Source organism: Mytilus trossulus, chromosome 2 (genome assembly GCF_036588685.1).
Source record: "Mytilus trossulus isolate FHL-02 chromosome 2, PNRI_Mtr1.1.1.hap1, whole genome shotgun sequence".
NCBI lineage: Eukaryota > Metazoa > Mollusca > Bivalvia > Mytilida > Mytilidae > Mytilus > Mytilus trossulus.
This window is the reverse complement of record NC_086374.1, coordinates 59395799-59420613: the sequence shown is the minus strand read 5'-3', so window position 1 is coordinate 59420613 and position 24815 is coordinate 59395799. Positions and strand designations below refer to the sequence as shown.

The window sequence follows — 24815 nt, the reverse complement described above, 5'->3', positions numbered from 1 at the left end:
AGAAAAAAACACCAAATAAAATCTTCATATATACCAGAATTCAAATTGTGTACTACACGGATGTTTAGACTACAAAAGACTCGTCAGTGACAATCGTATGAAAAAAGTTTCAATGATCAAATAAAATACTGAGTAAACGATCTTTGAGAACAAATATAAACGCCACCAATTTCACTTAACCAGATAAAACAATTAATGTATTTCAGAAAACAGGGGTATCAATAAAAACAACAGTAGTATACCCGTGTTAACAGTAATAAATCGATTGAGAAAAAACAAATCCGGGTTACAAACGAAAACCAAAATCGAGGGAAACTCATTAACTCTAAGAGGAAAGCAAAGAAACAATATGAACATCCAAGTGCAACAAAAACAAACACCATAAATAATATAAGATAAAAATCTTTCTAATGCAGTTTAAGTTTTTAAGGACATTATATGTAGATAATTTGAAAACTTTTAGCTGTTCTAGATTAATCAGATTGGTATAATGAATGTTGATTTTACATTTTTGTAAATAAGAAAATAACAACAACAAAAACATTTAACTCAACGTTATAATTGAAATTTATTCTTGTTAGACTTAGCCAGCATTTCTAATATTGCAGGATCTACTTCAGATGTCCCAAACATTTCTTCTGCCATATCGTGTGGACTCATTGTCGTTCCAACCTTTTTCTTTCTTCTTCTTCTCCTCTGATTTCGAGATGATTCATTTGGGAATGATCGACCATTTTTTTGTGTTCGCTGTGGTGATGGTTGAGAAATACTTTGTAGTTTACTGACTATTAAGGATCCCATTGTTTTCCATAGCTTATCAACGTCATTTTTATTATATTGAGGTTTCAGTGGCTGGTTTTGTTTATTGTTTTGATTCCTTTGATGGTCCTTATTGATGTTTTGATTCTGTGGCTGATTAACCTTATTGTTTTGATTCAATTGTTGGTTATTTTTATTATTGTTGTTTTCGTCTTGGTTCCATTGTTGGTTATTATTATTGTTTTGGTTCCATTGTTGGTTATTATTATTATTGTTATTGTTGTTGTTGTTGTTAGGATTCCATTGTTGTTGGTTATTGTTATTATTGTTGTTGTTTTGATTCCATTGCTGGTTATTATTGTTGTTGTTGTTGTTTTGATTCCATTGTTGATTATTATTGTTGTTTCCTTTCCTCAGTTGGTTATTATTGTTATTATTACCATTGTTAGGGTTGTTATTATTGCCATAATTTCTGTTCTGTGTCTGCCACTGATTGTTGTTATTATTATTATTCCCGTTATTCCGGTTAATGTTAAATGGTCGATTGTTTCCGGGAAAGTTACCATTGTTGTTGTTATTAGTGTTTGTAGGTGCAGTCGAATCTCCAGTCCTTACGTTGTTATCTGTATTTGATTTCTGTTTCTTTCCAATTATATCCAATTCGCTTTTAAACATTTGAAATATATCTTTTTCGTTTTTTGCAATTTTATTGCCAATTTCTTGTTTGTTTGGATTCGCTGGCACTATTGTTTTGTCATTTAACGGTACAATATACCCATGACTTGCCATAGGATACTTTTTCCCCGCACCATACGTAGGACCAATTTGTACATAATTACTATTCTTTTGTCCTTTTTTATTTTTATGTACTGAATTGTTACTTTTGTCGTTAATGTTTTTATTATAATTCACAACACCACTTGTTTTGTCTCCCTTTATACGAGATATTTGATCCTTACTGACCAAAATTGTTTTATCTTTCTTATTTTCTGTTGACATCTGTTGTTTATCTTTAGTCAGATTTTGTGAACTATTTGTGATGTCAGCAGTTTTGACGTTGGTTGACTTTTGACTGTTAGGTTTCACCTTAAGATTTCCATTGGTATCGACTTTTTGGTTTGGAATTTTAGGATCAGTACACGTACACTGACATTGCATGCCATTTATGATGACAGCTCTTGTAGAAATGGGATAACTTAAAAGAAGAATTAAAATAAGAAGCATCTTTACACCTGAAAAACAAAATGCGGGTTATAACAAAAAATATATACAAAAATGGTACTGAAATTGGAAAAAATGAAGTATAAGCGCATTTCGAAATCCATGTCGCGTCAGAGGCTCTTAAAACAATAAAATGGAAGTTTGAAGGCAGCAGAAGTAAAAGAGCATATTCCTAAAATAACCCAAATAAGATGCCAGCGAAAAACACATTTACACGGAAAGGGCAATTTCAGAATACAATAAGGTATACATATCTTTGTCAATTAAACAATAAACTAGTATCAGTATTATTAGAATACCATACTAGTAAAGATAAAAACAAATATGTTTTATAAATGTTTATGAATTTAAGGTACCACAATACAAAGATTTTATAACTCCAACTCCCAAGTTTTAAAATGCTGTAAATTTCTTAATAATGCTTGAAAATTTATAAAAGTGGTAGTTTTGGATAGCTAACAGATGACTCTTTCAAATTAATGCAATGTAAGTATCATGCAACAATTATGTACACAATTATAATGTTAACTGTGTCTAAAATATTTTTCACCAAATTTCCACTTTCAAATGAAAATTACTTCTGCATAGGTATCCCTAGAGGGTTGATTTTATTATATATTGTTCCTATGGCCATTATATACAAAAGGGTGTCTCAGATTTCAGACAGAATGTATAGAACAAATTTTACACCTAATTAAACATTATCTTTTTTTATGTGGTTAGGATGTTTACACTAATTACAGATTTAATGGAATCCTATAGAGACAATCTGAGACACACTTTTGGAGCCTATGATGTGTTGATTAAGATTTCGTTAAAATTTTCTGCATAGTTAAAGAGATGATAGGGCTAAATACATACAAGTGAACTTACCCAGATTTTGCCACTAATTGCATAATAATTGATAACATGATGATTGCATGATAAAAATATTGCATTCATTTAAAAGATTTATCTTTTATCTATCTATATATACCTCTTTTATTATTGTCTATGCATTCATAAGAAAGTTACAGCATTTTAAAGGTTAGTGATTGGAAGTAAAAAATCTTTGTATTGTGCTTCCTTAAGGAGAGTTAAACGCCAATAAGACAGCGACCCAGCGACAAAAATAAACAAACTTCATCTAGAGGGTGGTATGCAATCGTTTAACTCTAAATGACCAATAAACTCATCATAGATACCAGGAGTGAAATTGCCAGACGCGCGTTTCGTCTACATGAGATTCATCAGTGGCGCTCGAATAAAATAAATGTTAAAGTTGAAAAAAAGTTCGAAGTTGAAAAGAATTGAGAACCGAAAATTCCTAAAAGTTTTGCCAAGAGTCTTTAAAAATTGTGAATAAATTAGAAAAGAAACTATCAACGAAATGCTATTTACACAAAAAAAACAATAACATAATGATAGTAATATGTGAAATAACTCATACGAGGTGTCAGACTGTGCATATGCATGCGCATGAATATGTTGTTCTGATAGACTGGTGTTTGATATATTAACCATCCTACTGTTATTAATTTTATCATTTGTTTTAATTTTTTAACGAACTTTAACAGAATTATACAAAACGATTACCATAAAGACAATGATATCAGTGTGTGTAACACGAATTTAAGTAAACTCATACACCAGTATATTCTTGTTAACTTTTTGAAGTATGAACATGGGTATATTTGATTGGTTTTATTATATTTTTATTTGATGTTATGCCTATGTCTTATCATTCATATATGTTCTTTAACTATCTCAATCGGCACAGAAATCGCTTACTCATCTAATTAATGTCCTTTCACATTTGTTTTTATGAAGGAAAGAAGGAGGGGTGGTACGTGTTGCTCAATCATCAGTTTAATATTATTTCATGTTGTGTGGTGTCTGTATTTATTCGACTTATGGCTTTACGTTATCCTCTTATATCATCTATGTTTTCAATATAGTGCAGGTTTTTTTTCTTAAATATCTTTTTGGTAAAAAATACAAACGGAAAATTCCCGGTAAGTTTATTAATTTTTAGCTTACAAGGAATTGTTAAAGACCAAATGCTTGTGTTGCTGTAATGACACCAGACGGCGCTAAAATAATATCACTCACTAATTGACATTTAATTTGTGTTTTATTCTTATTAATAACATTTTGATAAGCATTTTATTCTAATGAAAATGCTGTGTTGTGTGAGGATGTCTCAATAAGCATTAGCAAAGAAACATTTATTTATTCATAAGGATTAGTTCAACTCGTGATAATACATATTACATTAATATCTTTTTTGACTTCCATGTAAATTATCATATGAAAGTAAGGGGAGGAATATTCAAATTACGATGAAATATTTATAGGTCAATGTATTGCCTTCAAAAATGTTACAAAATCATCCTGTATATATTATTGTAAAATGCAACTACCACAAAAATCAAAAAAATGTAAACGAGGAAAGTAACAGTCTGATTAAAAACAACACAATTTTCAAATACAAGCATGAGTGACAAACCAAGACACTGAATTTGGACAGGCATATCATTCGGTGGTTGTCATGTGTTGATGTTTTACATATTTGTTTTTTGTTCAATTTTTGTACATGAACTAGGCCGTTAGTTTTCTTAGTTTGAATTGTTTCACATTTGTTATTTCGATGCCTTTTATAGCTGACAATGCGATATGGTCTTTGTTCATTGTTGAAGGCCGTACGGTGACCAACAGTTGTTAATTTCTGGGTTATTTGGTCTCGTGTGGAGAATAGTCTTATTGGCAATCATTCCACATCTTCTTTTTTATATATATAACGCATGCGATGATCGTAAAAATGTGTATGAGATCCAACTTTCCCCCTTAAACCGGGGACAGTGCTGTAACAGCACAACAAAATAACAAACTGTGATAAGAATAAGTTGCAATTGGCTTAACTAATATAGATGGTTTGAAGCACCACAAAACAACCAAAATAAAAGCATTTGACAACAAACACCATTATAAGAGTACTCTCAATCACTGGTTCAATTACAACAAATTAGATCATATTATTTCTTATATATATAGTAAGAATAGTCAAATACGATTGGTGTAGATAACACCCAATCCATAGTCCAACTAGTTTGACCCGGGGATAAACATTTGTCAAATTTAAAGAAATAAATATAAAATTGCCCCCCCCCCCCCCCTTATAACTGATGACAACAATATTTCAAGATTTTTTCCATTAACTATGATTTTTAACAATACGGAAACAAGAATGATATTAACCAGTCGCAATTTGGTGTCCATAGGAATATCTACAAGTGTTAAAAAAAAAATTTCAATTCAATAACAAAATTTGAAAATACAAATTAAATAGCATATTGTTGACAACTGCTATTTATTTATAAAAATACTAGAAGTATTACCAATATCAATATTATTTGATTTTCATTAGCATAAGCATTGTCATTTTTATTGTTGTTATAGATGTATGCAATTAAAATATAGTTATTAATAACATTGTAATTTTGATTATAACAACATCGTGAACATACACATTCCACATTTCCTTTCTTAATTTCATGAAAATAAATGTCTAATAAAGAAAATGTTTAACCTTGAAAACTTCATCGTACCTTACTTTTTAAATTATTTTTTACAGCTTTCTGACAATCCATTGAAACTACCTTTGTAAATTTTTTAATTTGCATCAACTAAAAGCAAGCATAAAAGTTATGAATTCAATTAGGTAATTGCCTTTCTCGATTAATAATCTATCTTTTTTTTGTAATCAGATCTTTGTTGAAATTAATTGATAAATGCGCTACTGAATCTTGCTTACCTTTTTCCAACGAGCACATGATATAAATGACCATCCATTTTGTTTATGTTATTGATGACAAATTTATTACATGTCCTTTGTTACTCCATGTCCAAAATACATCAAAATATACTATTTGTGGAGAAACTGATATTAATCAAACGAACGGTTTCATTATTGCAGTTAATATAAGATTTTTTATGTTTTGTCTAAGCCCTGAAGCTGTTATGCTGTCAAATTTTCATTTGACTTTATATTTGTAACTGTTTGAGCTTATCTGATGGTTTTTTCTGAATTTCTTGAAACTAGCTACAAGTTTTGGTATAAAAGATTGGCTTGTGTAGAAATTGGCAGAGTATAGTAACAAGGTAACAGCCGCGGGTAAGTTTCAAATGATACATTTTGTATGTAAATTTTAAGTTCTAAAACCATGTGAAATGTATTGCCGAGTGTGTTAATCTATTTAGATGAAACATATGTTATTTGCTCAACTCAAAAATGACCAGACACAAGTAAAACTTACTTATAAAGTCTTCTCCACAATACAATATATATATATTGCAATACAAATTGAACGTGAGCATGCATTATGCAATATGCACATTAAAAATATTACTTTATTAACTATACTGAAAAAAGGAGAGGAAATGAAGAAAGAACGATATAAATTAGGATGATGATGATAATGATGATGATTTGTCTTGTACCTAAGGTGTTACTATACTACGGGGAATCGTTTTGATCTCTTCATAAAATTGAAAACTTGTTTAACAATTTGCACATTTTGAGCACGAGGAAGAAATAAATTCTCCACAAAACAATAGTTTAAAGTCCAACTATCAGCTGTTGTGAAGCCAGCTGAGACTATTAAACAAAATGAGCCTTTCATTAAGATAAAAAAAAAAAGGACCAATTAAAATGGTGCATGTCCTCAATATCGATACCACATTTACATGTTGGATCATATATAATGTTAGCTCTAAACAAGTCACAATTCAAGAAGGATTTCGAACATCTATACCTTTACCTTATAAATAAAATTGATTCTCATTTCGAATTTCGTGGTTTTTGAATTTTAATAACGAGTCTACATTTCAAACTGACATTTTCAGATTATTCCAAAGTTTAGTTGATGATGGATTAACTGATTGGGAAGTAATTTCCAGCCTGTAAAATGGTAACATAATATCTTATCCATTTGGCCAGGGATATTGTGTTGTACTTGGAATTTTATGGGGCATAATGCAACACAAATATTCAGGGGCATTATTATTCTGTATTTTATAAACGATTGCAGTTTTCTTCATTATTCGTTCCTCTAAAGTTTCACAATCAACCTCTTTTAAGGTGGCTGAGGCGTCGTAATTGAAATCCATAGCATTTTTCAATAATTTGTCAAAATGAAGTTTTTATCATGCTTATTTAAAAATGTATTGAAAAGAATGTGTCACCGGACTTTTTTACACGCTACAGGCACTGCACAATTGTCAGATGTTGTATTGGTTATGCCTTGAAAACCAAATTTTGTTATAAAATGAAAACAACATCATAGAATTTTAAGATAAAATGTAGGAAGATAGCGTTTATAAAAGAAGGACGAAAGATACCAGAGGGACAGTCAAACTCATATATAAAAAAATCGAAAATCGAAAATAAACTGACAACGCCATTGCTAAAAATGAAAAAAGGACAAACAGACAAACAATAGTACGCACGACAAACCATAGAAAACTACAGAATAAACAACACGAACCTCACCAAAAAATTAGGGGTGATCTCAGGTGTTCCGCACGGGTAAGCAGATCCTGCTCCACATGTGGCACCCGTCGTGTTGCTTATGAGATATTAAAACCGGTATATAGTCTAATTCGGTGGGTCAAATTTATGAAAGGGAAGGGGATTGTAGTTACGACTTGAGGAACATATCCGATATCATTTGTGAAACGGTTATTCCATAACGGTCAACCAACTCGTGATGGCGTCCGTAAAATTTACGAAGAGATGATTTCAACTTCACCATTTGGAACTCTTGATTTAGTAGCTTCCTTGTGAGTAACAACCCTCTATTAAAAAATCATGATCGGAAATGCAAGCATGGGAATATCGTTTCAACTGGGAGATATATACATCGTATGCAGGTGCTGTTGGAATGTTGCTACTTAGAAATGGAAAGTTCATAGTTGGAAGGCTGAAATCACCTCTTTTGTCGTAAAGTTTTGTTTTCAATCGATCCTCATTGTCAATTTCTAGATGTAATTCAAGATATGAGGCCGACTTAGCTGAATCTGATGTATCCTTTCTCTCTGAATGTTGTGTCACCTCTGAATGTTACCTCTAGATGCTTATGAGATCGCACAATTGGTATTTTTTTATGGGTCATAGAAAAATTAAGGTCTTGTATCTCATTATTTGAGAACATCATTATATCTGGGTTTTTTTTTCAGGATTGAAAGACATAAGCAATGTTCTTGAACATTCATCCAGCTGTCTCAGGTAACGACTAACAACTGATTAAAAAATATGGAACGCTTCACGGATTTGCGTAATCTACCTTATATTTGATGCATTTCCCTCATTTTTAGTTTGTAACCCGGATATGTTTTTTTCTCAATCGATTTATGAGTTTCGAACAGCAGTATACTACTGTTGCCTACTGCCTGTTTTTAAACCATACCCGTCACATGGTTTTATTGATGTCTTACCAGTAGAATATTTTATTTCATTTTTTTATTTTATTTTGATATAACCTGATATGATAAAAGCAAATGTATTTAATCTTAAGATGATAATACTACTTTGTAAGAAGGAGTCCCCCAAACTATTCCCGAACCGATTTATTGACTAAAAGTATTGTCTCCATTCGATGGAGAAAAAAAAGTAAATTATGTCATGCACCTGAGCACCAAATTTTACTACACAGAAAATGTTAAGTTTGGTATTGATAAGGAGGTTTAAAAAGTGTGAAGTCAATGAAAGTTAGAACTGCATTCATCATGACAAGTGATGGAAAGTAAATTTCAAAAACAGGATACGGTAAGATGGGCTATAAATCCAAAAAAAATACGCTAGATTATTTGTTTATTGCAATGCCAACTGGACTTGTTCACTGCTTATTCCTACCAACAAGGGAGAAAGAAATCTACAAAAATAAGTCGCTATAAATCTAAAATAAACTTGTAACGCCATGGCTAAATGATACAGTAATAAATTGTATAATTTTAGAAATTCCTCCTGTTTATGTTTTTGTTAGGAAATTGTTTATTCTAAAAAATGATTCTGTTTTACAAAATGAACACTTTTCTTGAAATACCTTTATAGTACAAAAAAGAATGAAAGCAGTACTGATATGTAGCTCAACGTTTTGTGGAGGAGTTGTACACTTTTATTAGCCTTTCACCCTTTATTAACCTATGATAGTAATGTGACACAGAAACAATCCAAAATACTAAACATTTAACATAAAACAGACGTCACTCAATGCGATTGATATCTAACGTTTTTATATTCTGCTAAATAGAAAGATAACGTTTATGTGATTTTTTTCAAAGGTTATTCAAGGTCAAGGTTCAGTTGATGGATACATCTCATATCTATTCTCTGTGTATTTGATGTTTTGATTATAATTTCTGTCAAGAAATAATTTATATATCTTCTCTTGTCATTGTACACACCTTTTACATGTCACTTATATATTCAGATTAGCAAGTTTGTAATATAAATATGTGTTCAAAATAACTGGCCATATGTACAATCGTTTTGCGTTGATAAGTGCTCTAACGTCAGCCAACTCGTATATCATCTTTTAAATTGATCTCTTTTTCATTTTACTCAAACAAGTTCAGAAATTATTTCAATGTGAATTTCAATTGACCTCGTCAATTAGATTTTTTAAAAGATTGTTTGAATAAACACACGAATGTCGATATGGGGTGGACATTCTGTTTTATGTTTTTTTTATTATCTTAAATTATTTATTTTACTTACTTCGGTAGTATATGTTAATCGATTAATTCAAATCTTTCTATGGTATAGTTTGTTTAATATATTTTTAGTTTTAGTTTATACTATATTTGAAAAATATATTGCTCATTTCTGATGACATGAATTGAAAATGAGGAATTTGTTGTTGTTATTGGTTGCAATCATGTTGAATCATTAATATTTATGACTGGACTTAGCTGACATATTTTCATATTTCAAAAGATGAGTTATTACATTATCGGGTTTCTTTTACAGAAACTGTATTAGTGTCAATACGTTCCTTGTAAAATGAAAATTCTCAAAATAATGTTAATGTACAGCGGGAGGAGAATTAAATGGTTTTCCACTTTTTCAGTTACAATAATTTCAAACTAAAAAATTGCTGCAATAATGATTATTTTGTGCCTCTCTCTTACAGATTTTTCTAAAAGACATTGAAAACAAAACATCTTGGAAAGTTTTTAAATTCTCTTTCACATAACCATTTATAATCTTTGGTCACTCAACAACCCATATTTTAGTGATCTTGACTTGTATTTGATCTTTTCATTACGATTTTGTGTTAAATGAATGATTTATGTATCTTTAATTGTCGCAATGGACATCTTTTTATTATTGTATGTGTCACTTATAAAGTTTCTGTTACACATACATAATGTACGTTTTGTTAGTGCCTCTAATGCATATATGGGTTCTTTAATTATACTCCAAAGTTTATGAAAGTTATGCGAGGTAACTGAAAATAATTGTACATATAAAATAGCATTGGTCCAATTACGACAAAACAAAAACAAAATATTTTGAGTTTTGAAATTACAATTTGCGATTCGCATCCAGTTTGGTAAAAATGAGTCCCAAAATATCGCTGAAATAATATTGTTGTCTAACAAGCCAGTAGTTCGACTCAATTTATGTCCACACTTATGCAAAATTTAATTTGACCATTAATGTGCAGAATATGTTTAACAATAAAAAGAATAATGTCAGATGAAAAGGTTAAAACTTGCTTTACATGTGTATATGAAACGCATTTAATTTATATGTTTTTATCAAACAGAACTACAAGAAAATCGACAAAATGCTGATAAAAAATCAACACAGAATCAGGAAACACGTGGAAAAAAAGTGAGACAATAAAACAATATATTGATTTGTGTGCTATCCATGAATCCTCAGTTGTTTATCAAATTTTGTCATAACTGTCAACCGATTTGGTTCGTCATTTTTTTTCAGAATCGGTTAAAACTATCTTCTTACGAGGTTTTTTCATCTTTGTTTTTTCGTTACAGATTTTAATCCTCGCACTTGCTCTGTGCGATTGCCGAAGCTCTAACGAAAGTTTTCATTGTTAAGGTCACTGCATACGGAAAAGCTGTTGGGGAATTAGAATACCAGAAGACAATATTCAGAAGCAGTACATTTCTGAAGATTTCAATAGAATATAGGATTATCTTTAAAGGAAAGTCGATGTTTTTTAATGATAAACTTAGGCATTAAAGTATATAAAACATTTTATATTTTTATTTAAACTCAAGCATCATATGACTTTAGGTATATACTTTATCATAATACAAATTTGGGAGTTTTAATCAATTCGGTTGAAATAAATTGGTACCTAATGCCCTTTTAACGGTTACAGTAACAAACAATTTTATTTCAACTGTCACGGTTGTTATTCATTCAGGAAAACCGGAAATAGACGACTTATGAGATGTCGTTTTCTAACAAGATATTTTTAAAATAACAAATTTCTTTATTTTTCCATCTTCGTTTTAAAACAAATAGAATAGTTACATTGCTTACAAGATATCAAATACAAATATGTTTTTTTCGTAAACATATTAAATAAAAACTGTCCTTAAAAAAGAACAATCGAGGTAAACAATGACAGTCGTTATAACATGTTGAGTTAATTAAATTAATTGTAGTGACAAGTAATCATATGATTAAAACAGTTTTTAGTAACCTGATCTTAGTTTCCTTAATGCGAATCTGAAATATCGGTATTCTATGCAGTTTGCACTTGAAAACTTACACATTACTTTTACCACACAAGAATGAAGAACACAGCAGATGGAATTGTGTACAGTGTCATCCATTATCATAAAATTGAGAAAGGAAATGGTGAATATGTCAAAGCGACAACCACCCGACCATAGAGCAAACAACAGCCGAAGGCAACCAATGGGTCTTCAATGTAGCGAGAATTCCCGCACCCGTAGGTGTCCTTCAGCTGGACCCTAAAATATGCATAATAGTACAGTGATAATGGACATCATACTAAACTCCAAATTATACACAAGAAACTAAAATTTAAAATCATACAAGACTAACAAAGGCCAGAGGCTCCTGACTTGGGACAGGCGCAAAATTGCGGCGGGGTTAAACATGTTCACATACTCCATAATCTAGTATAATATAAGAGCATAAACCTTAAGCACGGGGAGGCACTCTACTGTCTCCACACGGCACTCAAACTGTTTCACGAGTTATATGTTTTTTCCGGGTTAGGTCGTATTTATTTTGCATTGATGTACTCCTGTACATTAATCGTTTATAAAATGTTAAATTATTCATTATAAAAATATAAAAACGGTTTCTCCCCAGCATGGAAGGGATTTCAACTTTTTATTAATTAGTTAAATATGTTTTCATTCAAACGCTATTGGTGAGCTCAATAAGATGAAACGTGCTTATGGTTTTTTTCATTTTTTACTTCGGTACTTTGAAATTAAGACAAAAGTAGTATACCGCTGTTCAAAAGTCATAAATCGATTGAGAGTAAGCAAATCTGGGTAACAAACTCCAACCGAGTGATAGACGTCACCTATCAGAGGAAGAGAAAGGAACAACAGGAACCCTGTAGTGCAACAAAAACAAACGCCATCATAAATAGAAATAAACTAAATGATAACAACTGCCACATTCCTGACTGGGCACAGGACATTTTAAGAAAAAAATGGATGGTTGAACCTGGTTAAATGGTTAGCTAAACCTCCCGCATTATGACACTGTCAAACGATATCGCTATAATGACAACACTGAGTGATTGTGTTATGAACACAGGTGTAGCAGTAGATTAAACTAGCTGAAGTGAAAAGTAGCAATAATGCAATCCCCACGAACGCAAACGAATAGGCAGATGTTGATTAATTCGATTTAATGGTAGGTTAAATTTTTGTCCACATGGTATTTTCTCGGCAAAACATAATTGGAAATAAAACTACAGTAATAACGCATCTTATATGAATCATGAAAAAGATTTTCATTCGCTCTACCGGCTATAATAAAGAAAAAACGTATTATACGAAACAACAAATTAAATCACACTTTAAATAGGCAAATACAAACAATATGAAACCAAATGTATCTCTTAGAGTTAACAAAAGCATAGATAAACTAGGTTCATGGCTTTGTGTTTTGAATACTAGTTACAGTATACATAAAGACAACAGATGTATGCCGATTTTCAAAATCTGGTTAAAAAACTTAACCCGACGGAAACACATAAACTATAAAAGGAAAACAAAAGAACAACAGGAACACATGTATGACAATCGCCAAAAAATCCATTATATTGACAACGATTTGTGAACAGAATAAATAGAAACGAACTGTTTGATAACACCTGCCATTTTCCTGCCTTGGCGGAGGACATTATAAGACGGAGTAATTTGTCTCCGAGGGTATCACCAGCCCAGTAGTCAGCACTTCGGTGTTGACATGAATATCAATTATATGGTCATTTTATAAATTTTCTGTTTACAAAACTTTGAATTTTTCGAAAAACTAAGGATTTTCTTACCCCAGGAGTAGATTATCTTAGCCGTGTTTGGCACAACTTTTTGGAATTTTGGGTCCTCAATGCTCTTCAACTTTGTATTTGTTTGGCTTTTTAACTATTTTGAGTTGAGCGTCACTGATGAGTCTTATGTAGACGAAACGCGCGTCTGGCGTATAAAATTATAATCCTGGTACTTTTGATAACTAGTACGATGACTACTCGACTTTTCACCTGCAATCTCAATCATTCGACTAGCTAAAAGTTGCGGACGAAAAAACGAATTAACCATAAAAAAAAACATTTTAAATCTCGATTTAAATTTGAACAAAACATACGAACAAATAATAAAAACAACAACGAAACAATATTGTGCATACTCGGAAATGTATAATTCGAATCATTTTCCTCCTTTTTCGAGTAAAGAGTATTTTGTTTGCCAATGTAAGTTTACTGTTTTAGTCCTGCAATTTTATTAGACGTTTTAGTGTTGTTGTTTTTTTCATACCATTGTACTAAATTTGATGACACCAAGAGAACATTCAAACCTCAAACGTCAAAGGCATCCCTTAATTCTAAATGAATTCAAAATTTTATTGCAGTAAAGTTGAAAATAAAAATACAAAATTCAAAGGAAAATTCAAAACAAAAAGTCTATTATCAAATGACAAAATCAAAAGGATTTCTCTGACATGTATTGCCGTCGCATAAATTTCTTTATATTGACAACATTTTTTATATGTGAATAAAACAAGCAGACATCATAGGTAAATTTCAAGAAAACAATATTCGAATTTTCATGTTAGTACAGAAGTGCTAGATAATTGACTGGTGATACCCTCGGAAACTAACAGTCCATCAAACAGAGTATCTATCTAGTGATAGTGATAACGTTAACATTTAAACGGACTTCCAATTATATATAAGAGCGGATAACCTGGTTGAGAGCTGTCCAATCTTTCATTACATGAAATAATTGTGTGTCACAAAAAGAATGCATAAGCTATGAATTAATTTATCAGATTAGTACTTTTGTATAATATAAGAATGAACTATAGGCACATACTTTCGGTAACTAATATTTTAGGTACTAAATACCAAGTTCATCTGATTAATAAATCATGTGTTTTACTATCGTTGTATATGGTTGGTTTATTGAGTTTTTTGTCATATGAATAATGTATGAATATTTTGTTGTCACTACGGGCATCTTTTTATTCCTTTATGTGTAGTTTATAGTTAACAATCAATAAATTAGCAGGTAACATACTTCATTTCCTTTTCAAAACTCATATATAAAGTACTTTTGAATCTCGTTTGTATATAGCAATCAGTTACACATGAAAACGATGTTGTATATTTACGCTCTTTTATCGTTATAAAAAAAATACGAAAGATACACAACTCGAAAACAAACCGACCTTGCAATGGCATGGCAATTATTGAAATATAATGAATAAATTAAATGATTGTCATTGTTATGGAAATGAAATCATATATTGCAGACTTATTTAATTATTTCTTTGACTTCAGCAATAAATATATGGCTTAACAAAATGTTCTTTACAATAAGTGAAGGAATTAAACAAAAACCACCATAAATCTATCATCAACACCAAATTCTACGAATATCAGTAACAAAAATCCAAGACAACAAACAAGACAGCCACTGAATAGACACCCGACCTGGACAGACAAATGAATATATGTTGAGGGGGTAAATCTCATTGCCACCAACACCAAATGATCTACATTATGAATAAACGTTACAATATGACATAAGAAAACGCACTGATGGTCCATCTGAGTTTACATGGTATTCAGAATTGTGAAAATTCATACCCCAGTCTTGATGAGCAACCTACTTTTTTTTATTTATTTTTTTATCTTCAACCAATTTTGATATACAGTATCTAGAGTACCAGCTTATAAGAAACATTATAACGTATGGCATCAACGTCGTATTGTTTTTGCATACATTATTTAGACATCTTTGGAACGTTTTAAATATTGAGGAACATATTTTACAAACTTGGCATTTACAATGTATGTACTTTAAATCCACATAAAATATGAATCATAACTGTCTTCACAATGAATAACAAGAAGTATGTTAAAATAGCAAAAATACCGAACTCAAAAGTGTCATTTATTAGATTAAATCTTAACCTCAAACACATCAAAGTTGAAACGAATGGAAAACAACTATTGTATTCCCGACTTGGTACAGACATTTCCTTGTGTGAAAAAAAACCCCGTATTTTATTGCTACCTCCTACTTGTCTGACAGTCACATCAACAATAGTTTGTAAGCAAAAACAAACAGACATACTAGATACAAATTTCATAAATTGGGGTATGGCAGTCAAAATAGTGTTATAATCTCAATCATTAGAACAAAAAAAAATTGTCAAAAATCAAAAAACAAAATGGCATATACCCTCTTTAGATACTGTTTTTATCGTGCATATGCAAATGAGTAAGACTATACTGATTTTCATATGTCGATAAAAGACTCACAGTGCCATGGTCAAAAGAAAAACCAAGGAAAGACCAGCAATAGTTCACAAAACAATTCCAATGTTGTGAGCAACCTAGAAGCTCCGGAACGAAAAATCACAATCGGTAGTGTTAAATCAGTGTGAGTAGATAAACTGGTGAGTTGAGACTGGAACAAATGTAAATCCTTTCGAGATTCAAGTAAATAGGTCAATTGTTTGTTCTTATCAGAAACAGTACGGTTTTTTTTTTTTAATTTAATTACTAGTATTTAAAAATCAGCATAGTTGTTAAGATACTTGTCGATTTTAAAAGCTCGCTAGAGCTTGTGATACTTGGTTTAAAGTGTATCACCAATAAATAAAACTTTGAATTGATTTGATAAGATTTGAACTTTAAAATGCGGACAAAAACACAGTCCTTCTATAGTTCAATCCTTCTGTCATTATCTATTGAGATACATGCATTAACATATGAATTGTGAAAAAAACATAGAGTGGCTAGCATTCGGAGACGTCTGTTATAAATGAATGTTCTAAAAATCTATTCAAACATACATTTTCATGATAGTCTTCAGCATGACATAATTTCCTGAAAACCTTCGTTTATCAAAGGGAGACTTTAGAATAGAAATCTGTTCACTTTGGTGTCTTCAGACCGGCAATTTACCCCTTCGGTTCTGCTGTGTGGAGTGTATAAGTCCACAGCCACGTCCGATCAAAATGGGAATGTTGAAACCGATGCCTCGTGTAAAGAGAGTGCCACTTTTTTTCACTTAAAGAAACTTTGCAAGACCTGTTTGAGGGGTTCATATTTGGCATGTTTCAGAGCTAAATGTCTGTAAACAATACTCTCATTTTAAGTGGCAGTCCAAATTCCGCGACTCAATCTCGGGCGAGCGTAAGAACACGGCCTGCCTTACATTGTGTTATTCCTTATTTATATGTATCATACATAGCATATGAAACAAATAGGTTTATACAAAGTACTATAGTAAATTCTCGTCGGTTATGTAAAGAAAAAATGATGGCATTACTTGTAAACTTTTTAATATTTTATTCATTCGTTTACTCATTCATTTTTATTATACAACTACCAGAACATTGTTTATTTGGGAAAATAACAATAATTAACGTCTTCGAAGAGAACACAAACCATATATAAGAGCGTTTAAGGAACGTAGTTTATTTTGATCTACTTTCATATTCAGCTGCTTGACAGTTAGTATTTGTTAAAATTTAACAAGCAACCTTTACATCAAGTGAGAAAATGCTTAATGAGATGTGTAATGGAAACTGCATGTCTATGTAATTAGTCGGAGGTCAAAGCATTGGTAACACTATACATGAATATGTAAATAGTTATTTAATTAATCAATTCCAATAAATTGTATCCCAACAATAACGTGAGTATTCGTTGCAATTCCTTATTTAACAAGAAGAGGCAGAAGATACCAATGGTACATTTAAAAATAAAAAGTCGAAGAAAAACTTAAATCGAAAATCGACATAACAAAATGTTAAAAAAAAAAGATGTAACGAAACTGACTTCAAACTGAGACAACTAATATCATGGGTGATCTCTGGTGCTCCATTAATATTTCAATTTTAATTCTTTACACTCTAAGATCATAACATGTAAATGCTCATAGTAACAAATAAAATTCAACTTAAAGTTTAATAAACAAAACATGTCTTTAGCCAAAATATGTCATGTAGTTACATGTAATTAAAGACAACGTTACACTTGCATAGATAGAAACAACAAAAACACCAGTATAACATATTTTGAAAGAATATGATTAAAACTAAAACCACATCTCCGCATGTCATGTTCTGACACGACCAAGTTATTATTTAAATTAAATAATTAGTTACAGTGTCATATGCAGATTTATTAATCCATAATTAAGAAAAGGGGTCTTTCGGATGTATTTCTTATTTATTACTTGTGCCGAAGCTATCTCTTTTAATTACGTAATACTGAAAACAATTTATGTATACATTTACAATTTAATTTTTTTTATTAGGTTGTAATTTATTTGAAAAAATACTGACGAAATATTTAGTAAAAAATACTGGCATTGTCCTGCTTGATTTAGACCCTCTTTTGACTCGCGCGTGTTTGTATGTAAACTGTAAGGAGTGGATGTCTCGAAGGTAAAGGACTATATAGAATGGTAAGCTGTTATTTTTCATTTGTTTATGCTTCTGATTCAACATTGCATTTTACCAATTTTCTTTTTAATGAAATTACTGCTATAATTGTTCGATATTAAAAATACAACTTTATTCGTAGCAGAAACCGAAATAGAGAGGCGATATTTTTGGACTTTCAAATTCACTAGTCGAAAAAAAAATGAATACACCATTGCATAACAAAAAAGAGACATAATGACAAACAACAGTATACAAAACCCAAATAGAATATTAAAAATACTGAGATCGAATATGATTATGATGGAAAGAAAAAAAATGTATGAAAAACGTGAGCACTGTACCGCCAAAATTATATAAATTCTTGTTGTAGGATGTAATATAGCTACATTAAAACGAGTTATACGACTAAAAGGACAAAATTAATACAGCTTTTATTTTTAATGACATTTAGTATAAAAATTTAATTTCGATCAGAAAAACATGTGATTAATTTGTTCTGTATTGGCTTATGTTTTTGTGTATTGTTCTTATTTGTTCTGACAATATCGGCTATCTTTTGTGCGAACTTTCTTCAATCACTCCTTATTGGCATGTCTGGTAAAGTAATATTGCAAGGAAATGCAATGTTACCCGAAAATTGTGAACGAAAATTATAGTTAATCATTTCGAGAAATTACAAACAACTGCGTTATCAATCATATTCCCAAATTAATATGAGGAAGTCTAGTATATTTCTAATCATACCTTAAACGCGTTAATCGTTCCTTGTACCAAATCAAGAATATCCGTGAATGTTATCTTTTCATGTTTTTTGGTATCAGTTTTCATAAATAAAGAAGATACGCGAAGTAAAAAATCAAATAAACGACAACCAGATGTCAGTACGGTCTTTTATTCTTTCCGTAAAATCGGATAAATGTTTAGATTTAAAACAACATGTTTTGATGTGGTCACGACTATTATATTATTTGTTTGTGCATTTCTCTGTGTTTAGTATTCTTGCGTTTGTTTGTGCTGTATTTCTGTCACACAGTGTTGTCATTTAAGCGATATTTTATTACATTGCTTTTTTTAAGCGGGAGGTTTGGCTAGCAATAAAACCAGTTCAATTCGCCATTTTGTCGTACAATTTCCTGTACTCAGTTCAGAAATATGATCGTAATTATCAAATATTTAGTTTCTATATATGGTGGCGTTTGTTTTTGTTGCACTTTAGTGTTTCTGCTGATAATTTGTTTTACTCTTTTAGTCGATGTGATCTCTCGAAATTTAGCTTGTAAACCGGATTTGTTTTCCCTCAATCGATTTATGACCTTTGAGCAGCGGTATACTACTGTTTCCTTTATTTGACACATAAAGATAAAGACCTGCACATATCCAATTGTGAACTTTCCATTTCTAAGTAGCAACATTCCAGCAGCACCTGCATACGGGGTATATATCTCCCAATTGATACGATATTCCCGTGCTTGCATTTCCTATCACGATTTTCTTGATAGAGGGTTACTGCTCACAAGGAAGCTATTAAACCAAGAGTTCCAAATGGTGAAGTTGAAATCATCCCTTCGTAAATTTTACGGACGCCATCACGAGTTGGTTGACCGTTATGGAATAACCGTTTCACAAATGATATCGGATATGTTCCTTACGTCGTAACTACAATCCCCTTCCCTTTCATGAATTTGACCTACCGAATTAGACTATTTACCGGATTTGTAATCACATAAGCAACACGACGGGTGCCGCATGTGGAGCAGGATCTGCTTACCCTTCCGGAGCACCTGAGATCACCCCTAGTTTTTGGTTGGGTTCGTGTTGTTTATTCTTTAGTTTTCTATGTTGTGTCATGTGTACTATTGTTTTTCTGTTTGTCTTTTTCATTTTTAGCCATGGCGTTGTCAGTTTGTTTTAGTTTTACGAGTTTGACTGTCCCTTTGGTATCTTTCGTCCCTCTTTTATATAGATGCTTGTCTTAATGTGATCTGCATTTGGATCATTTAAGTATGTGGACACACTTTCTACCTTACGTTCACCCTGCGTGTCATACCCTTGGGATATTAAGCTGATCATATCATTAATCTGTTGCAGTCCTTTTAAAATGGTCTATATGATATAATGTCCGGGCTAGAAATAGCTATTAAACGTGGTAAGTGCTTTTATGTCTTTTTATGTTTCAAATATTACTGAATTTTTTTTTCATTTACATTTTTTAGATACAAAATATGATGGTCCCCATTCTTATCTTCACCTTTTTGACAGTGGTCAGTGGACTTTTACATACATCACATGATGGAACATTACAGTGCCAATGTACGTGTACGCCTGTTGGAAATCCTAACAAAAACATTTATACAAGTGGTAATCTTAATATCATTGATAAAAAGACCAGCACTAACAATGAGCAATTGGAAGAGATTATTACAATGGATAAAGAGGAAACAAAACCACAGATTGCTCCTGTCAAATTGCCTGATGATAAACCTATCACACAATATAATGATATAGCAGTTTCTAAAATCAAACATTCTCTTGGTTTAGGAGTACATAGACCGATCTATGAAACTATTAAACCTAAAGAAGTAGTAAAACCAGAAATCAAATGGTCACATACTGCTAGTTCAAGCTCAAGCTCCGTAACCAAGGATGCAGTCAAAGATGTAACAAGTAGTTTAATGAAACATAAGGATATACCCACAAGCGAGGTACTTGTGAACAAACCTACAATAGAAAAAATATCAAATACCCAAGACGGCCAGAAAACTGTTATTGATCAAGTAAAATCAACAACTGACAAAGTTTTGTCTCGTGCCAACAGTAATCAAAATACAGCAGTAAATCAGAACATACAACAAAGATTTATTTCATCAAGTCAGGATGCAGACAAAGTTGCTGCAGATATAGGTTTTGTCATGGATGGATCTTCACTTAATCCAATACTAAGTGGTGGTTTGTCTGGTGGAATGGGATATTCATCTGGAACTGGATATATCGTTGAGACTATAAACAAGAACAGCCCGGAAAATCAAGCAGCAGGAAAGTTTGTCCAGCGAAACTCAAATGTACAAAATGGACAAGTTGTATCAGGAGTTTTGAATCCTTCAAATTCAAAACCGGATAAAGTAAATACTGTTGGCGGGATTGTGAAAACCACTTCTCATTCAACCGCTGAAAAAGCTGAGATTGCAACAAATGAACAAAGAAAAACGAACGATCAAACCAAGTTTAAAAGCAGGCGGCAAATTAATAATGATAATAAAACACTTCCACCTATCCAGGCTAAAAAGCCACAAATTGACAATAATAATAATAATCAAAAACTACCAACTATCCAGGGTAAAAAGCCACAAATGAACAATAACAATAACAATCAAGAACTACCAAATAACCAGAGTCAACAGCCACTAATTAGTAATAATAGTAATAATAATAAGAATCAACAAATACCAAATAACCAGTTTAAACATAAGTCAACTAACGTATGGAATACCCTTAACAACAATGTTAAAAATAACAACAAACAGCCAGTGGTGAATAATGAACAGATCAGTAAAACAAGATGGCCAAATAACAACCAACAAACAGATGGAAATAGGTGGAGCAGACAACAAATGAAACCGTTCCAGATTCAGCGGGATCTCAAACATGGAGTTCTGAGTAATAACAATAACCAGTGGGGTAATAGTAACAATTGGGGCACTACTCAAGATCCATTCGGTACGATGAATATGGATCCATTACTGTTTCTTGGTCAACATCAATTTAAATGAAATATCGATTCGACGACAATCATTGTAGCTTTATGTACATTAATAATAAAATTAATTTGTGAAGTTAGTCTAACGTTTTTGACAAATGTTCTGTGAACTATTGTATAAAACACAGTTTTCTAAAAAAAAATCATTATAATAATATATTACCACCAGACTCAATTTTTTCAAATCGGCAAAATATAAGCAAAGGTTCAGGATTTTAGTCAAAATTAAGGTATAGAATAAAGGCTTCAATAGTATACTGCTGTTCGAAATTCATAAATCGATTAAGCAAAAAAAAAATCCGGGTTACAAACCAAAACTGAGGGAAACACATCAAGTATAAGAGAACTATGATACAACAGAAACACAACACTAAAATGAAACACACACAGAAACGAACTATAACAAAGCAATGGCCATTTTCCTGACTTGGTACAGGACATTTTAAGAAAACAAATGGTGGGTTGAACCTGATTTTGTGGAAAGCCAAACCTCCTGCATTTATAGCAATGCTAAATATAACACTTAAATGACAACATTACATGACAGGACTAGAATACAAATAATGACATATGACGCACTTATTTTAATGTACGATATTGATATATCTTTAAACCATGGATCCTATTTGAATCCATCATTGCCCATTTTGGTCAGTGAGTGTAATTGTGCAGATAAACATTTGTATGACGTACAAAACGAAATATAATGTACGTCATACAAATGTCTATCTGCACAATTACACTAACTGATCAAAATGGGCAATGATGGATTCAAATAGGATGAAGCTAGTTTGTCTAGCCAAATATTGTGTTGTTTTTTTTTTATAGCATTTGAAAATATAATATCAATAGTGTATTCAAATTGCATTGTTAGTCAAGTAATAACTTTATTTGTGTAATCGAATAGACCACTTTCGAGTTCATCCGTCACCGGCAAAAACTCGTCAATTATGCACGCCTTTATGACGTCATTTACCAGATAGAGGGGCTCGCCTGTATCCCTGCACTATTTACGTTCATCAAGCGTCTTAGTGATCGTTTTTGTGCAGGATAAACTAGAAATAATGGTTGCTCTGTAGGTACTTACTGACAATTCCCTAATGACAGCAGTGTTGATTGTCTACTTTTAGAATTCAATTTGCCGAATAATTCGTACAATATAGAATTATAATTTTCCAACCACTCGCTCAACCTTGTAAGGAAGTGACGACGCCCCTAAACGCACAGATGACTGCGATAAAGGCGCGTATAATTGACGAGTTTTTTCCGGTGACGGATGAACTCGAAAGTTGTCTATTCATCTTTATTTCGAATAATTCAGTTTGTTAAGTGTCGCTTTTGGAAACAAGTATCTCATGATAGGACGGGACATACATATTTCATACAAAACTATTAACATTCAAACAAAAAGTTTCTTAAAATGATATCATGTATTGTGTTTGAAGTATTTTTAATGACTGTTAGTCTTTTTCCCAATGTTGCCTTTTTATCGAATTACGGTTTTTGATTTGGTAAATCCTCCCCTATTTTTATGAAAACATTATAAACGGACGACGAAAACTATTAACCCTCCATTTAATTTGATCACAATTCAGGACCAAAGTAGTATTTTCAACAAGATCAAAATGGAAAAGATATTTGCACGAGTCTACGTATAATTTCGAACCACAAAGTATAAGCATACAAAAAAATAAGAGTCGTCAGTTGTTGAATAAGCGCAATTGATAGTAATGATGACGAGTTGTTGTAGAAAGTCAATGGTTTGGTATTGCTAGTGCTGATACTATTTTCAGAGTACTTTACTAGTTAAAAAAACACAATAATAAGGTATTGGGTCAATATACGAACGATGTAATGCATTTGTTTTTATTTTTATTTAGTTTTGAAGACGTTAACTACTTTGTCTATGTTAGATAAAGTCAACAGTAGTATGTATATATACATGCGCAAAGACCTAGATCTATTTTATTTTCAGAACAATCACATTTTCTCATGTTCTCATAAAAAAAAACCTTGTCCATCACAAAAAGCAGATTCAATAACTGATTTACAAAATTATATGAATCATGCAAGTTACTCTACCCCAAGGCATTATACATATCCCCACATGGCAGATACTTTTACAAACATCTACATTAAACAAATTTCATGTACAAAATGACTTTGACTTTTGATCTAGAATATAATTAATAATGTAAAATAAAAAAGGGAAACATAACTGCACCTGTTTATCGTGTATGCTTCTGTGAAATTCATTAAGATACAAACATAACTTTTACGCAAGTTATTGGACACAAGAAATATTGTCAAATTGACCTACTTTTTCTCAATGATTACCTTTCTATCTAAATACATCCCTATAGCAAGTGTCGTGGTATTTGTATCTCCATTGCCCCTCTCATTTTTTTTTTAAATCGTTTTATTATTGTTATTATTTCGTGGATTTAGCCACAAAACCAGGTTCAACCCACCATTTTTCTTAAAATGTCCTGTACCAAGTCAGAAAAATTGCAATTTTTATCTTATAGTTCGTTTGTAACCCAGAATTGTTTTCTCTCAATCGATTAAGGACTTCCGAACAGCAGTATACTACTAGTTGTTGCCTTTAATTTATGCAGTTGAACATTAAAAAAAATACCGAATCTTGCTGATCATTAGATTTTGAAATCACCTTTCAATAAGGTTTGCCTTAAGCAAGTGTTAAATCAATATTGGGATAATTAGCATACTTAAGTGAAATTTAAAGAGATTGTTGCATTTTCCTTATTAAAGGGAGTAAATATAAACAAAACACGAGGCGTTGCCGAATCCTGAAATCCTCCTCAGCCTTGAATGATATAGGATATTTGTCAAGAAATAATCTTTGAGAGATGTTTTAAACGTCAAAAC

General features: G+C 31.6%; 2 protein-coding genes across 2 annotated transcripts; one reads left to right on the top strand and one right to left on the bottom strand.

Moving 5' to 3' along the window:
- Window positions 1-543: 543 nt before the first annotated feature.
- LOC134707660 (uncharacterized protein DDB_G0287625-like) lies at window positions 544-5893 on the bottom strand. The gene is made up of 2 exons (XM_063567630.1): window positions 5774-5893; window positions 544-1991 (listed from the first exon to the last, which is right to left on the bottom strand). Exons 1-2 carry the CDS (start codon window positions 5805-5807, stop codon window positions 556-558), a joined length of 1470 nt encoding a protein of 489 aa, XP_063423700.1. The 5' UTR covers window positions 5808-5893; the 3' UTR covers window positions 544-555.
- Window positions 5894-17976: 12083 nt separating this feature from the next.
- LOC134707659 (rho GTPase-activating protein gacZ-like) lies at window positions 17977-22006 on the top strand. Its single transcript, XM_063567629.1, has 2 exons — window positions 17977-18192; window positions 20386-22006. Exons 1-2 carry the CDS (start codon window positions 18190-18192, stop codon window positions 21937-21939), a joined length of 1557 nt encoding a protein of 518 aa, XP_063423699.1. The 5' UTR covers window positions 17977-18189; the 3' UTR covers window positions 21940-22006.
- Window positions 22007-24815: the final 2809 nt, after the last annotated feature.

Excerpts from the sequence above, each read along its gene's own strand:
- LOC134707660 (XM_063567630.1), bottom strand. The coding sequence starts at position 5,807 with ATGGTCATTTATATCATGTGCTCGTTGGAAAAAG. Across the intron at positions 1,992-5,773 it reads CATGTGCTCGTTGGAAAAAG|GTGTAAAGATGCTTCTTATT; the intron begins GTAAGCAAGATT and ends TTTGTTTTTCAG.